The sequence below is a fragment of the Chiloscyllium plagiosum genome, chromosome 34 (genome assembly GCF_004010195.1).
Source record: "Chiloscyllium plagiosum isolate BGI_BamShark_2017 chromosome 34, ASM401019v2, whole genome shotgun sequence".
NCBI classification, from domain to species: domain Eukaryota; kingdom Metazoa; phylum Chordata; class Chondrichthyes; order Orectolobiformes; family Hemiscylliidae; genus Chiloscyllium; species Chiloscyllium plagiosum.
The window spans coordinates 20333134-20350929 of record NC_057743.1 but is presented as its reverse complement, the minus strand read 5'-3'; the positions used below and the strand labels follow the sequence as shown (position 1 = coordinate 20350929).

General features: G+C 37.6%; 1 protein-coding gene across 1 annotated transcript; it reads left to right on the top strand.

The window, feature by feature from the left end:
- The first annotated feature begins 1658 nt into the window (after window positions 1-1658).
- On the top strand, window positions 1659-17592 carry ddost (dolichyl-diphosphooligosaccharide--protein glycosyltransferase subunit (non-catalytic)). The gene is made up of 11 exons (XM_043675766.1): window positions 1659-1866; window positions 3647-3757; window positions 4810-4896; window positions 6633-6736; window positions 7139-7233; window positions 8630-8723; window positions 9482-9630; window positions 12171-12318; window positions 14612-14732; window positions 15694-15800; window positions 16770-17592. The coding sequence occupies exons 1-11, from the start codon at window positions 1695-1697 to the stop codon at window positions 16917-16919; spliced, it is 1338 nt and encodes a 445-aa protein (XP_043531701.1). The 5' UTR covers window positions 1659-1694; the 3' UTR covers window positions 16920-17592.
- The last annotated feature ends 204 nt before the right edge of the window (window positions 17593-17796 follow it).

Sequence of the window (17796 nt, the reverse complement as noted above, 5' to 3'; positions counted from 1 at the left end):
TTCAAACCACTACAAATGCAGGAGGAAAGATCACAGAAACACTTCACAGGAGGCTCCCAAGCACTGAGGATGTCACCTAGACAGGGGACGCAACGTCTGCAACACAAATTCCAGCTCGGCGAACAGAACCACAACAACGAGCACCCGAGCTAAAAATCTTCTCACAAACTTTGAGTTCCTTTTACCAATTTGTACAGAGGTTCTGAATCTAAATCATTAATACAACTTAGAAAACACACTGATCCCAACATAGTATTTCAGGGCACATCACTAGACCTTACCTCACCTAGATATTATGCTACAAACATTATGCCCTCAGCCATTTTTTTCTCCATATACACGTTTTCTCTGACTTACTGAGGTTAGAACTTAATTAATATTAATTCATGTGGAGTTTTTAGATTAGATTAGATTACTTACAGTGTGGAAACAGGCCCTTCGGCCCAACAAGTCCACACCGACCCGCCGAAGCACAACCCACCCATTCCCCTACATTTACCCCTTTACCTAACACTATGGGCAATTTAGCATGGCCAATTCACCTGACCTGCACATCTTTGGACTGTGGGAGGAAACCGGAGCATCCGGAGGAAACCCACGCAGACACGGGGAGAATGTGCAAACTCCACACAGTCAGTCACCTGAGTCGGGAATTGAACCCGGGTCTCTGGCGCTGTGAGGCAGCAGTGCTAACCACTGTGCCACATGTGTTTTGAAACTTGAAGTATACCCATAATAAAGTATGTCATAATTTCAGAAAAATAAATAATCTGGCAGGATTCTTCATCTCAATGCATTACAACTGATTACTGAGTTGTTGTTTGACTAATAATCCTCACTTTTATTCTTAATAATTAATTCATTTTAATGGAATTGTAGACTATGAGTGATACCAACATTGCTGTTTGATTCTAGTTTCTTGTACGTCCATGCTCTGGAATTTCCTTCTGGAACTCCTATCTCTTCTTTAGCACCCTCCTTAAATCTGTGAATAAACTTTTGGTCACTTCGAATATCGCCTTCTTTGCTTGACTGTACATCCCATGCTCCATCTCTTTAGTTGTACATTTTTAAAATATATATCCTCACTATAAGGTATTTTTGTCATTCTCCTTTCTATGTTTATGCAGTAAGTGTGTCTTTACGCCACCTAAAGACAGATCAATTATATATGATTTTGTAGAAACTTGTTGGTGAAATTTTGGCCTTAATACGTCTGATTTTGAACCTGACCAGCAATTGCTAAATGTAAATCTAATTCTAAGTACCAAATGTTTAACACATTTTTTTACTACAGTGTACCTTATGATTATTTTTATTTCATCCGTGCAGAAAAGATGATGAAATAAATCATAGCAAATCCCCTCTTGCTATATATTGGGCATGAAAAGGAAGGCGGAAACCCAAGACCGTGCAAAGTTCTCGGGGGACCTCTCTCAGTGTTGCAGAAGCGTTAGTGACAAGTTGGCTGGTGTTGATTGGTTGGTTTGGAGAATTGGCGGCGGTTGATATTAATATTTGGAAGATTTTTTCATTTAAAACGTTTTGGGATTCGAGATAGAAAAATAAATAATAAATTCAATGATGGTGTAAATAATGAAGAAAGGGAGAGTACTTGGGGATGCAAGCGACTGGACTACGGTTGTCGGAGGGGCGGTGCAGTTTCCGGTTCCGGTCTCTGTGTGGTGTTGGACATGGCGGTGGGTCAGAGGAAGAAGCGAGGGGGGATGCAGCAGGTTTTAGGAACATCCGTACTTTTGCTCGTCTCTCTCCTTTCTGTGACGGAAGGGACTGGGCGAACGCTCGTGCTTCTGGAGAACATCAACATGAAAGAGACACATTCTATGTTCTTCAAAAGCCTGGCAGGTGGGAGCTGGTTGCAGATAGAGCAGAGTGACTTTTTCTCTGTGAAGGTGGAATGTAAAACCTTGAAGAGATTGTGAAAAAGCAGAATAAATTGCGCTTAGAAATTCATGGGCAAGAAACGACTACTTGATCCAGCAACTTTGTTCCATATCGTTATAAGACCAGAAGTAGCCAGTTGGACCTATCGAGACTGACTGTCATTGAATGAGATCATGGCAGAATTTATAAATCTCAACTCCACTTCCATAACATAAGACCGTGACATCCTAAATAGCGCAACCTTTGTCCTTTCAAGCCTGCCTGTGAGATCTTCCCGAGGCTGCAACTCCTCTTAATTCCTGCCTTATCCTCCAAGCCCTTGATTAATTATAAACATCTGTATATCTCAGCCTTGAATATGCTCAACAATCCAGCCTTCGCAGATTCACTATCTACGGAAGAAAATTTCATGTACATATCTTAAACAGATGATTCCACGCGCTGGGATTATGCTATCTGTTCCTCGACTTTCCCATAAGAGGAAACAATCCCTCTCCATTTATTCTTATCAAGCTCCCCTAAGCATATTGTATGTTTCAATAAATCTCTTATTCTTCTAAATGACAATCTGTGCAAGCCCAACCTACTTGACCTTTTCGTCTAGGAAAATCCCTTCACGTCTGGAATCAAACGAGTGAATCTTCACCGACTGCCCTCAAAACCAATATAACTTTCCTTATTCACTGTATTCTAAGTGTAATTTTAGATTATTTTTATGCTCCATTGAAATGAAAGCCAACATTCCATTTGCTTTTCACTCTTATTTGCTGAACTTGGATACTAGCTTTTTGTGATTCATACACTAGGATCACTAAATCCGTGTTTACTGTAGCTTTCTACAGACTTTGTTTAAGTAATATTCAACTTTTCTCACCCTGCCAAAGTGCCAAACCTCCTATTTTCCCAAGCTATATTTCATCAATGAGGTTTTTTTTCTGCTCAATTAACCTACTTATATCATTCAGTAGACTCTTCATGTCATTGTCATTACTTGTCTTCTGACCTATTTTTGTATCGTCTGTAAATCTGGTAATAGTGTGTTGATTTATGTCATCAGTACATTTTGTAAATAATAGTGGCTGGATCGTCATGGTTAAATACTTCTCTCCTGTGACCTAAACTGTGCAACCATGTAATAATATCCTGGGAGAGATTAAAAAGGAATGGTAAAAAGACCCAAAGCCAATGAAGGGGAAATGGCTGTGCAGAAATCCGTTCTGACAACTCCACTTCGCTCCCATCTCCTGTCTCTTCCCCTGTCCCATTAAAAAAAAAATTGAGACCAATGGCTCATTGTTTGCCTTTCATTATACTTTTCTAAAAGATGTAATCTGTATTCTTGTCAGAAGTTAGCTTAGTTCTTCCTGAATGCATGCAAGAGGGTCACAACCACTAGATCAGCTGGCAATATGGGTTATCACCTGGCAATATGGGTTACCACTGGTTACCTTCAGCACCAGAGGTCTTGGAATCCAGGGAGCAGGGATTGGAAGGATGGTGGGGTAGCTGATACAATCCCAAGTCAGTTTCAAAGATGGACTTGGATACAGAGAGTTTGTAATGATCATAATTGAGGCAACAAGTGACCCTAAAAGAACAACTTTCTACTGTATCATTAGGAGAATAGTACCAATACCACTTAATGATGTGTCTTGTAGTGATAATTACTGTCTTTTTGAATGTTTCTTGTCAGCTACTATACCTAACTAACCTGTGCCTTTGTTTTGACCTTTCCAATTAGATCTTGGATTTAACTTGACATTCAAGATTTCAGATGATCCTGGTTTATCTCTGATTAAATATGGAGAATTTCTATATGATCATCTTGTCATTTTTTCTCCATCAGTGGAAGGTAAAGATATTGGTTTTATTACAAAAAGGTTTTTCACTTGGAAATTGTAATTTGTTTTTGAATGCTTCTTGAGTTTTCCTGATTAAAGAAAATCACTGGTTATTTTGGCAACCTGCTTGGAAATGAATAGCCTGTATAGTGTACCCTCTCAGTAAGGAAATTTGGAGAATTTGTAATATGGTGTGAAATCCTCAGAATTCAGTGATAGAATATGTTTTTGTTTTCTGTCAAATTTCTCCTCTCTTCTGACTCCCCAGTGCTTGAGCACTTGAATGGTGTCTTGTAGATGGTACAATAGAAGACTCTCCAAGTGCCAGGATGAGTGCAACTCTAACAACATTCACGTTATCCCAGACAAGGCTGCATGTTTGTTTGGCACATCTAATGCCTAGACCATTCACTTCCACCACCATTGATGTACAGTGGAGTGAGTACCATCAACAGAATGCACTACAGTAACTCACCACGGTTCCTTTGACAGCACCTTTCAAACTTGTGACCTCTATCATCTGAAGGACAAGGGCTTGGATTTCCCCTCCAGGATGTATTTTCCCCTCCAAGCCAACATTATCATGGCTTGGAATTCTATTGCTGTTCATTCACTGTAACTGGGACAAACTCCTGGACTTCCCCTTCTAACAGTAGTGGATTGCAGCCATTGAAGAATACAGATCACCACCACCTTGTGAGAAATTGGGTATGTACTAAATGCTGTCTTAGCCAGAAATGCTGACTTCCCACAAATGAATTAAAGAAATAAGATTGCTTTCTGCTGCCTGTAGTGCTGTTTGGCTAATGTAAAAGATTATGGAGCAGTCACTATACTTAGCACATGTGATTATTGTGCTTTATTAAGCAGCGAAAGAGAACTTCCAAATCACGTGCTGTGATTGTGACCCTAATTTACCCCAACCTGACCCCAAAAAAGCACATTAGATTGATGGAGATTAAAGTATTGCCCTTCCTAGAGCCAGGATCTGCACTGCTTGAGGATGTGGAGGGGTGAGAAAGAGACACAGCAGGCATTAATGAAAATTCGTTTCCTATTTCAGATTTTGGAGGCAATATCAATGTTGACACTATTACCACATTCATTGATGGAGGCGGAAATGTACTGGTTGCTGCAAGCTCAGACATTGGTAACATTAAGGAATGATTATTACATTTCTTTCTTTACTATTTATATAGCACTTTAAATTTTAATGTCCTAGAGTAGTTTACTGTAATTTAAGTAGTTGAAGACTTGTCACTGTTGTAATGTAGAGACTGTAGCAGCCATTTTCTTCCACAGCAGGGTCCCATTAACATTACGGAAGTAAGTGGCCAGTACTTTATTTTTGTGATGTTGATTGTGGGATAAAAGTTGGCCAGGACACCAGCGAACTCTGCTGTTCTTCAGCTAGTAGGTGCAGATGGTGTAATCTTTCTGAAACCACTTAAAGGAGAAGACAGAGCTTCACTTGTAACATTTGAACAAAAATAAATATTTCCAGTACAGTACCTGCTCAATACTACAGTTAAATTTCTTTTTATGTGTAGATAATATGCACAAGTCTCTGGAGTAGAGAGTGAACCCATATTTGTCTGATTGAGACATGACTGACACACCCGAAACCATTTATGGAGATGTAGACCCATTGATTATAATGTTTGAATTTTGATCAAAATTTTCTATTTGCAAATTAAGTTGTGATTTCTCAATTACTATGCTGTGAATTGCTGTTAAAACTTGTTCTCTCTTAACTGGGAACAAAACTATAGATGCAAGCTATCTCTGTGCCATAAGCCATTCCCAGCAGAATTTCTTTCTCCTGACAGTATTGTTATACGATTATGGTAGAAAACAAAAATAGTATATCATTCTTCTGTCCTTTTCAGGTTATGGATCTAGTGCCAGGCCTGTGCTTCCCTTTCGAACAGAAATGCAGACAACTGCCAGAGGAATGATATTTCCTTCCATATGAGCAGGCCTGCCTCACACCAAATTTTGCTGGCCTATTAAAAATAGTACTCAGGAAGCAATGTTTGTGGGCCAGTTATAATTATTTGGAAAATATTGTCACCTGCCAGATTTCCAGGTTCTCTTGTTTAAAAGGGACATATAATGGATTCAGAGTTCAGTGGGAAACCTGGTCCTTCTGAGTTGATTGATATTATTTCTTCATCTGAACTGTATTTCGTAGATGTGTTTTTCTTAAGTACATGTTGCTGTGTCAGAAAGTACATATCTTAAGATCATGCTACTTTGGTACCATTAAGGAACTGAGCATTCAATTCCTTGTGTTGGTCTCAGGCTGAAAATTAATTTATCTATGCTGAAAACCACCAACCTTGGGTTATAAATTCAATTAGGGACATATCTGTAAATGCTTTCAATTTCTCTCCCACTTGTCATTTTCCCATCCTGTTCCTGGGATTTCAACTTCAATCTTCATCATTACTGATAGTTATCTGTAATCTATATGCCACCTAAGTTTATTGTAAACCTTGAGTAAACAGTTTGTCTGCTTCTGTAAAACCAATTGCTGCTCCCCAGAAATTGAAGTTTAGAGGTATTTTGTTTTCAAACAAGACCTTAATTGCTAATGTCTCAAAATTACAAAGCAAACCCCGCCCCCCCAAACCCACCCATCAAGAGCAGCGTTAATTGTGGGCCAAAGCTGCACCATTTAGGAGCCTTAGGTAGGGATGAGGAAGTTCAAAGGTTAGAAGAGGATAATGTTTACAAAGGTGAGAGGAGTTGAATCTTCAGATCCATGGGGGAAAATGTTTGAATGCGGTAGGGATATGAGGTAAGGACTGATGCAGGGTGAATGCATCTAAGAGTTTCTAGTATTCCTGAAGGTGAGTTTAATTTTGATATGTTTATTTACAGGCGACCCTTTACGTGAGTTGGGTAGTGAATGTGGGATTGAATTTGATGAAGAGAAAACTGCTGTTATTGACCATCATAACTACGATGTTTCTGATCCTGGCCTGGTAAGGATATTGAAGGGATTAAAACAAAATCAGACAAAAAATAATAGTGTATTCTTCTCAAGGCAATCTGATTAATATGAAAGGTCTTTTAAAAGTAAAAAAGTTGAATGTTTATTGATTCTTATTTTTCCTACAACAACCCTCATCAAAGTAAAACCAGATGCCTTAGATCTTAGACATTAAGTTTTATTAATTTTGCATGTTAAAGTGAAAAATGTTAGCCCTGAGAAATGGAACCCATATCTGATTTTGCAATCTAGTGTGAGCATCAGACTCCATGTCAGTTATATGATTTGTTAACATTATTTAAATGTATTGGTAAATCAATGGAGAAATTGTCAAAACTGATTTTTAAAAAAACTTGAGCAAAGTTGATTAATATATGTCTCTTTGTTTTCAAAGCACACTCTGATCATTGCTGACAATGAACAACTGCTCAAGGCTCCCGCTGTTGTCGGGAAGCAGCCAAAGAATCCTCTTTTATATCAGGGAGTTGGGTAAGTGTTAAGGTTTTTCTTGCTTTGTATAGCAAACCTACAGCAGAACAAAATCAATGATTGACCACAAAATACATCACCATTTTGTAGTTCTAGGGCTTTACAAGTCCTTTTCACAGATATCTAAATTTGACATTTTAAGCGAAATTGAATGAGAAACAAACTGGTTTCATTGCTGATAACCGCAAACATGAGCAGTATAATGTTCTTGACATCATGCACTGTTATACTTTGCATAAGCTTTGGAGAGCAAAATGATTATTTTAGTTATTTTATTTTTCATTAAGTTTTGAAACTGCTGCATTCCTGAAAAATGGTAATTGCTTTGCAATGGCATATGTTACTTGTGATAAGGTCTTGGTGTATATAGGATCAGTACAAGAACAAGTGATAGATAAAGAGGTAGAAATGACAGCAAATTTGTTTGGGAATAACAAGGGGAAGGTCAGCAACATTCAGAAGCATTTATTCTTCTATACTGTTGTTAAATGGAATGATGAGATGTAACTGATGTAGGTAGTTTTAAGGTTAGACATATTGAAACTTGGAGTGAGAGAATAAGGACTATCAATGAGCAAAGATGGAGAAGGATGACCACCCCCCAAAGTATTTTGTCCTGTGAATATGAGCTACAAGGCTCATCAAATAATAGTATGTTTCTGAAGGGTATTTAACTATAAACTGAAACAAGATGTTAGACCCTTGTTGATTTTGGTGATGAAGCTATGCTAATGAAGGCAACTGATCAGGATTGGGATAGTTTCTATTCAATCCACGTAAGAAATTTTGTAATGAAATTAACTATTTTTAATACTTTATACAAGATGGTAGACATGTACTAACGGCATCCTTCTCTACTGTCAGGCCATTGAGAAACTATTCCCATTAAACCTACAAGGCAGCAAAACTTCTAAGGGGCTCCACCGTAGAAGCTCATACAAGAGTGGGAAAAGGATTGACGATAGTGCCTTAAGGCAAAGAAATGGGAAAGTTTGAGGAAACTTTAAGGGGTGTGGTGGAGCAGTGATGAACTGTGGCAAAACTGATGGAGAATTTAGTGTGTTCCAGAGACTGCAGGAGTGAATACTAATGGTCTAGCAACATTAATAAAATTATTTAAGTCAGAAGCATAATAGTGAAGACTTGGAGAATGGAGTTGAAGGAAATATAGAAATAATAAAATAGTCAAGCCAATAGACATAGAGATGATTTCATGCTCGAGCTGTGAAATAAGTGTAAAATGTTGAGGCTAACATATGTATTAATGTTATATTTCAGTATATTATGATAAATTTTCTGTGGAGACCAACTTTTTCATTTAAAAACTGAAATTTGGTTGATTTATCTTTGAATCTATCAGGCTAACCCTCAATGTTTGTTTTTGGTTCTTCCCTAGTATGGTGGCAGATCCTGATAACCCTCTTGTTCTGGATATTTTGACTGGAGCTTCTAGTTCTTACTCCTTCTTCCCAGACAAGCCTATTACACAAGTAAGTCTCATGTGTAATCTCCAGGTTATGAAATGATCCCCTTCCTCTCCTAGGGACATATACTGGGGTACAGTTAATTTAATCATTCACTTGATCTGGGTATTGCCGACTAGTTCAGTATTTATTGCAGTATTTATTCCTTAATTATCCTTGAGAAAGTGATAGTACCAATTCTTGAAACATTCATGGAGTAAAGTTCAAGAGCATAAGTTGTTGCATTCATCCTTTTCCCAGTTTAAGCACAATGAGGTGAACTGTGATTTCCCCCAATTGCTCCCTTGTCTCAGATCAGATAACTCAGCATAGACTGCAGATTAAATGAGGCTCTCGTACGTCTACATGTACATGTTTTCACTACTGGGTAATTTCACAGCTATATACTTGCCATTGAGCTTGAGTGAAAGTGATGAGTATGCTTTGTGCAACATGTAATGTGTGGATATTGGATGTTTGAGGAAAGCGTCATTACAGAGTGTATATAAATACATATTAGGCACTCATGTATATATGCTATGAATTCTGTAGGGCATACACTGGGCCATCTCTGCTTGTTCAGCACCTGACTATTTTCCTTTGAGTCCCTTTTCAATTAAAACTAATATATTGTGTTTTGAAATTAAACATGCTTCAGATATTACTGCATGTAGAACACGCCAGCCAAACATTCATCACAAATAGGTAAACACACATATGTAAAATAGGAATGAAATGGGTAATTAGATTTGTGACAAACTTCGGGATTTTCCTCAATCTACTAGTATCCGCATGGTGTGGGGAAGAACACGTTATTGATTGCTGGACTCCAAGCCCGGAACAATGCTCGTGTGGTCTTCAGTGGTTCTGTTGATTTCTTCAGCGATGCTTTCTTTAATTCTCCTGTGCAAAAGGCTACTCCAGGATCTGAAAGGTAAGATGTCAAAGGCCAAAGTTTCTTGGAAAACTATAAGATTTTTCAGCAATAGCCTAGGTTGCTACCTGATGGTTGTCATTATGTTGCCGAAAAAGATTGATAATTTTTGATTGTTTAGACAATGTCGACAAAGTTGCCAGTATTGTCCCCAAGAACATGTTGGTAGCTCAGTTTCTTGAACCATTGCTGTTTCTGTGCTTTCTCAATGGTCCTAGGTAGGGAAACCAGGATTGTGATACATTGGCAATGAAATAGTGATTTATGCCTGAGGTAAATAAACACTTGGAGCTGATAGCATTCCGAATGTATATCTGTATTAGAAGTATTTTCTTCTAATACTGGTTACAAATGAAGACAAATGCTTGACAACTTACTGCACTGGATCCTCCAGAGAGTACATACCACAACTTAGTGAAATTGTGGCTGTACCAAACAATGAGCAAGTATTCATTTCATCACATTTCTAACCTGAGCATTATGAGTATTGAAGAGGCTTTGAGGGGTCAGAAGTTGATAGATACTATTTGCAGAGTAACCAGCCTCTGTCCTGTTCTTGGACTTACATTGTTGAAGTGCTAGTCCAGTCTAACTTTGGTGTTTAGTGAATCCCAGGACACAACCACAGGTTTCTTTAAAGGCCATTGGGACCTTGAGATTTCTGATGATTGGCACTTGCCAGGCCAAGTCTGAATGACATGAGCTTTATTATTAGAAGTCAAGAATCGTCTTCATCTTAAAATTCTCATCCTTGTTTAAAAATCCTTACATTGTCTTTCCATTCCCTATCTGTGTAATCTACTGCACTCCTAAATTCCACCAACATTTTTATTGCTCCTCCTATTGTGATCTCTTATGTTTTTCTCATTTTAATCGCTGTGTTATTGGTGACCATCAGTTGTTTGGGCTCCTAACTCTGGAATATATTCCCTTCATCTCCCTGCCCAACTGTCATTTTTCTACCTTAAGACATTCTTTAAAATCTATTAATTTGGCCAAGCTTTTGGTCATCTGATCTGTTATTTTCGTATGTGTACTTTTGTTTTAGAAAGCTCTTGTGAAAGACACTGCAATGGTTCATTATGATAAAGGTGCTGTATTAAGTGTTAATTATTGCAGTATGGTTTTTTTAACAATATATTGTGGCAAGGCAAGCAAATTAATATTTTGCAACAGGAAATAACTTAATCAGTGGTAATGAATACAGATCGTTCTGTTATAACTTGAGTTTCGTTAATGCAAATTCGCTGTAATGCAATTGATGAATTGGAGACAGATTCTAAAGCACAAACTTTTAAAACTTGTGCTCGCTGTAATGTGATTACAGCACCAATACTTTAAGTGCTGTTTCTAAAGTGTGATTTTTTTCAATATTACAGGGTTGCACAAGAACGCAACCATCGCAGTAGAGCAGTGCTGAGATTCTTGGAATTTTGTAGCTGGATTCTTAATTTGAGTGTGTAATTTTTAACTGCAGAGTGGTTTTTATTCTAATTTCACACAAAAGCAAAATTTGCTTTGTAATGAACCTTCTACCTTCTACTGATTAGTCAATATCACGAAACTTTAATTCACCACTCCTTTAAAACATGACTGCAGAAAAGTGAAATTTTGGAAGTTATCTCTACGAACCAAAGGTGTTATGCAGACAGAAGCAGTTGTGCCCTTGATGTGCTGAATGATCAGTCTGATGTATATTGTCATTCAACACAATAAGCTGCTTCTCTGGGAGTAGTCACATTTTTGATAATCTCTGAAAATCTGGAGCTGAAATTGAGTATGCAGAGTTTTAGAAGCAAAGAAACTAGGGGCAAGAGTAAGCCATTCAGCCTTTCAAGCCTGGACCACCATTCAGTATGATCATAGCTGATCTTCTATCTCAATGCCTATATTCTAATTTTCTATCAAAACCTTCATTATCTAAAAAGTGTCAAATTCTTGAGTATACTGTAACCTGGCCTGTACAGCTTTTAGGAACAACCACCCTCTGAACAAATGTTTCCTCATTTCATTCCTAAATTGCATAGTCTGTGACCTGAGACTGATCTCTGGTTCTAGATTCCCAGATCAGCGATACATCCAAAAATGTGCAGGTTAGGTGAATTAGTCATGCTAAATTGCCCGTAGTGTTAGGTGGGTCTGGGTGGGTTGCGCTTCGGCGGGTCGGTGTGGACTTGTTGGGCCGAGGGGCATGTTTCCACACTGTAAGTAATCTAATACTCCTGGCACCTGATCTGTCCAGCTCAATCAGAATTTAATACAGTTCAATCAGATCCTCCTTGTTCTTTTAAACAGTAGTGAATACAGGTCTAGAGTTTATAATTATCACATTGAGTAGCCCCCTTTTAGATCTAGCATTCACAATTATAACGTGTAGCATTTGGACCAAGGTGTGTCGGTCACTGCATTAAACATTCTATGACACCACCCTTCTGAATCTCAAGTCGAAGCCTTGTTTTACATAGTGCCTTTTTGTGAATTTGGCATGGGGTAAAGATTGTGCTCAAGAGTTTAACGTAATATGGTAATCTTGAATTTAGATTCTCAAAAACTGGGAATTATGAACTGGCTGTGGCCCTGTCCCGCTGGGTATTCAAAGAAGAAGGAGTTCTCAGAGTTGGAAAGGTGTCCCACCATCGTGTTGGAGAAACCCAGCCACCAAATGCCTACACCATAACAGACCTAGTGGTAAGTATGAATGAAAGTAAAATTAATTGCTACAGGATTATTTTTCAGTGGCTATTTCAAGTGGGATTATGGATTAAAATTGTATGGTACGGACTTAACAACAGAGGACTCCAAGATTCTAACTGGGTGCAATTGGGAACTTGACTTGAAGTGGAACAAGTTGGAGGAGATTATGATTAGAAGTGTGAAGAGCTAAGCCTTGTGAAGACAAAGTAAGGAGAGATGAAGCAAAGCACAGAAGGTTAGGGAAAGAATTCTGAAGAGTAGGGTATTTTGACTGCCAGTGGTAGGCAACCTGCATGCTAGAGCTCACTCATAAGTGGAGAAGATGACATTGTTGAAGGAGGTGCAGAAATAGGGTAGAATGAAGTCGTGAAATGGTTTGTCGACCAGGAGTTTCAAATCACTCTGCTGGGTGTTAGATCCTTGCTTCCTCGTTCTTCTATGTGGAGATAAGGCCACCCCCTCATTTTAAAATTCACTTGTTGTTCGAAGAAAACGTGATTACAGCTACATCCTGGTTGTATTCACGGTGCAGGGGCAGAGATCATCTTAACCTTTTATCTCTTTAACTAGCTTAGATTTTGATTTTGTTTAATTATTTATATGACTTATTTTGTTTTATAAACTGTTGTCCAATTGTAAGCTATTAGGATCAGTCTGTTTTCTTTCTGTCAAGTCTTGTCCAATGTAAATATGAAGTGTTTAATATAATTAAAAAACTATGGTTTCTCTAACCTGGTCTGTTGGGACAGGACAATTGATACTTTTACTTAAGTTTACAGTGTTAGAGTGCTTAAAACTGTTCCTTTGTGTAGATGTTACGATATGGGGTAAACCCTCCTGCAAAACTTAAAGCCAGCAACACAGAAAAGATTTATCCCATGCAATAATGTGTAAATTTCAAGTGGCCAAGAACTATCTAAACCAAAAATTAACAACTTTTATTTCTTAAAGTATAACAGAGAATAATTAACTAACCACTATTTACAATTTCTTTCTCTAACCTATCTTTTACCTTCCTTTTTATAATACTAGTCTGATAAAATTCCCAATTAAGATTTACAAAACCACACTAGGCAGCTTTCGTTCTTCTGTTTGGATCTTCCTGTGTTGTCTTCTCTTCTTAGGAATTTCTGCGTCATAGGTTACTGATCGAAAAAGTACTTTTAAGAGAGCTAATTTCAGGTAGTCTGTTTACATGCTGGGCTTGTCAGTTCTCCTCTCAACTGTTTAATTTTTCCTGGTCTTTTCCCCCCAAAGCATCAGACTTTTAAGAGTGTCAATATACTAAATTCAAACTGGATTGGAATCTGATATTTTTTTGAGGTATAATTTAAACTGATTGGCCGAATTCAAATTTGTTTTTGTCTCCAGGCAATGAGCTAATCGAGTTGTTCGGCCGTGTGTTACATTGATGCCTTGTTGAGTCCGGTAGTTCTGCTGCTTTTAACTCTCAAGATACACCCACATCTCAGTAACAGTAAAGCAATTTAAGAAAAGCCTTTAATAGTCTGATTTTCCTTTTTATTCATTTATGACATACTGTGCTGTTACACCTTTTATTTTATGAGCTGACGTGTTAGCTGCCCACTATTTTCCTGTAAGATGTCTATTGGCTACTTGGCAACCAGGTTACACTGGGTTTGTTTTCAGTTTTGCTGCAAATTTATTATCTATGAACAATGTGTCTGATATTCTTCTCTGTTGTTCAAGACTTAACATTCCCTCAGTGGGATGTTGGGTCCGGTTGGATATAATGTGGCTGTTCTTGCTTTTTGCTCGTTTTGCCAACCTCTTACCCCTTTCTCAGCTGAAAGAGAGTTAGTTCCATGCTGATCGACTTTGATTTTGCTGAATCTTTTGGCAGTGAGACTACTGTTTAACTTCGAGTGACCAAAAAGCGCAATCATTGACTTAATAGTTTGGATAAATTTCAATGGTTGAAAATCAATTTGTATGTATAGTTAAGCCTTTTTAGCTGGGGAGTGAATGGCCTTTTACTAAGAAGCAATATTATGCTTGATGTTGACACCGAAGAACACAACACACTCCAAGAATAATAAGAAGCAATATTATGTGATGAAATGCAATAGTTTATTTTTCAACAATATGCTGACTTTTTAACTTGCTGTCTGTGACATTCTTTATTCTTTGTTTATTCCAATGTAGATACCTAGGTTTGATGCTTTCAGGTCTGCTCATACTTCTGGCTATCTAACATCAAGCTATGATGCAGAAATAACTTTTTGGGATTGTTTTGTGATATTTGTAATATTCTGTCTTGGTGCAGGAGTACAGTGTTGTTATTGAGAAGCTCTCCAATGGGAAGTGGGTCCCATTCGATGGAGATGACATTCAACTGGAGTTTGTTAGAATTGACCCCTTTGTTAGAACTTACCTGAAGAGAAAAGGTGAGTAGAATCTGTACTACTCATGACATGTTTAGCTGCTTTTGGTCTAAAGAACAGGAATATAACAGTACTACCTGTATGGATATTTATACTCAATATTTAATGCTATACTGTAATTCTGACAGTCAGGTAATATTTTAATGTTATTCTCATAGGGAATATATAATTATTAAGTGGGAATGGGTAAAGGTTTGGTGCTTGGGTCTTGGAGAAATTAAGCTGTAAGTGTAAAATTTTGAATGCGTTTCCATGAGTATAGATTACATTGTTCTCAAAAAAGAACATCCTGGCATCTAAGGCCTTTACCACACTTTTAGAACCCCAAGACACAAATACAACCGACTGTGGGTTACCTCTCTGTCTTTCGTGAAAATACACATTCGTGGTTAAACATGTTTACAATGCTTTTGGAATTTGGTTATGTAGATCTGATGTGGGAAAGGATGTCATAAATTACATGGATGATGTTGAAGACAAAAGTGAAGAATCATAATCTGGGGAAAAAGTGAAAGAAATTGAAAATTAAGTAATTATAAGAAATGTTTATCCAAACAATGCAAAAGAAAATTTGTAAGAGCAATAACAGGCTTTAATCTTCATGTAGCCCTCAAGTCGGAACACCAGTGCTAGGAACTGTTCCCATATTCGGTGTCAACATCATGCAGCATCTTATTGCCACTCAATTTGTAGGGATCTCTGTCGGGCAGAAAATTTTTATTACATTAACCTAGATTAGGTGAAGGAATGCAAGAACAAAGAGATGAGAAATATACTGCTGGAAGTCAGAACCTGCCACATAAAGTACTTTGTTTCTCTTCCATTTATTTATTAGCTTATGTTTTTTTTGTATCCCTTACCATTACATTTTAGAATGAATTTTGTAGTATTGTTTGTAGAGTTTAATGAATAGTTCATCATGAGTGAAAATGTTCTCTAATCTATATATCTTTTGTTTTCTTAGATGGTAAATACAGCGTGCAATTCAAACTACCTGATGTTTATGGCGTGTTCCAGTTTAAAGTAGATTACAACAGGCTTGGATACACTCATCTTTACTCTTCCACCCAGGTATACAACACGCTGGCGCTTGAGCAGCAATATTGCTTGACATTGATTTAACTTTGTGTATTAGATGTCTTAAGAGGCTTGCAAGGTTAACAAATATTCATCTGCCATCAATTCTCTGGTCTATGCTGTTTAATTTGGAGAAGCTTTCCGTCATTATTTTGAGAAAGTATGATTTCTGTTGCTTATCTAACCGTTAATCACTCCTATGAGAGAAATAAATAAGGAGAATGATACTGAATTAAGAGGGATAGGTGAGATTAGGAAGTTACAAAGTGACATAACCAGAATGAGTGAGTGGGAAAATCAAATGGAGTTCGAAGCCAGCAAGCGTGAAGTCATAAACTTTGGATTTCAGTCCCTTCAAATTATTTTAATCAACTTGCTCAGACATATTATGGCATGCCTCCAGTGAAGGTGGAACATGAACCCAGACCTTCTGGCCAAAAATAGGGACATTACAAGAGCACTTATTTAAAGATGTCATCAGATCAGCAGATTGAGTGGTGTTACATTTCACTTGGAGTGCGAGTTGCTTTCACAAAATGCATTTTGTAGCTTAGAACTATGGATAATGAAGGTAGATAATCAACTTCCAGGAATCTCCCTCTCTAACTGCCTGGCATTTGCTGTGTGTTGAAAAGATTTACAAGTTGATATTCGCTCTGTTTGGCCACATTACAAAGGCATCTTCCTTATTATCAAGTCCTAGGCTGACACTCGAACTTAGAGCTACTGGTTCAGATTACAGGGAGGCTACACAATATTCTGGTGCAGATCTGGTGACAATATCTTCGGTGGTCTTCTGTAGTGGAGGCATGGATTATTGGAACATGTTGGGATGTGCTATGTGTGATGTTTGGCTGAGTTTACAGAATTTTTTTCACAGGACAATTTAGAAACAAAAACAAAAATGATTGATTGCTTTATTAAAAATGTACATCTAATCAGATTTGTTTTTTTTTGTTCAAGGTGTCTGTTCGACCCCTCCAGCACACTCAGTATGAACGTTTTATCCCATCTGCCTACCCGTATTATGCCAGCACCTTCTCCATGATGGTTGGACTCTTCTTATTTTCAGTTGTCTTCTTGCACATGAGAGAAAAAGAGAAGGCAGAGTGAGCTCTGATTGCCGTGTGTTGTGTTCTTGGCCTCAGTAATGCTGAAAGTTTAAGTTGATGTTGAATTGGTGATAGTTGGGTGCAAATTCTAGTATTTGCTTTATTGACCACAGTAATTTCCCGAGCACATACATTCTAAGATGCAACAAGACAGAAAATGGCATTTATCATTGATCCCTCCATTGATCAGAGGTTATCTGTGTCCTGTGGGTTACTGAAAATGGGTGTAACCTTGTATTGATTATTTTTCTTGGAGATGAATAAACTTTGTGGAAAAAAGAAAATCTATTAAGGTTTTTTAGAACCACATCTTCTTCACTCACGATCAAGTCCATTGTTTCCTTGGCTGTGTCAGATGAAGGAAACTATTAGACCTCTATAGTGCTTCACTAAGTGACAGCTCCATACACACAAGAAAAACTGGAAGACTTTGCATTCATCTATCACTGGTTCAAATCAAAAGAGTCTGAGTATTAACCATTTGGTCACTCTTGAGAAAGATCTTGACCTTTGGCCAATAAGACGTTACTTTGAGCTGGGAGAAATTTATTTTCATCTATTGTTTAATTTAAAATGTTTCATTCCGGTTTCCCAATTACGGCATCCACATTGATGTAACTTCTCCTTAAAATTATTTTTCCACATCATTGGAAATAAAGTGTAACATTCCTTTTTTTTATTGTGGTTTCAATTTTTTGTAGCTCCCAATATATTGTGTGGTCAAGTTCAGTTGTATAAATTTCGTCTCACTTATCCTCAGTGTAGACTCATGGTATCTGGCAAAATGTGTTCCATTATTGGTAAATATGGAGTCTATCATATGCCAAAATTAGCTTTTGGGTAGAAAAAGGTGTATGGTAACTATTATGTACACACTT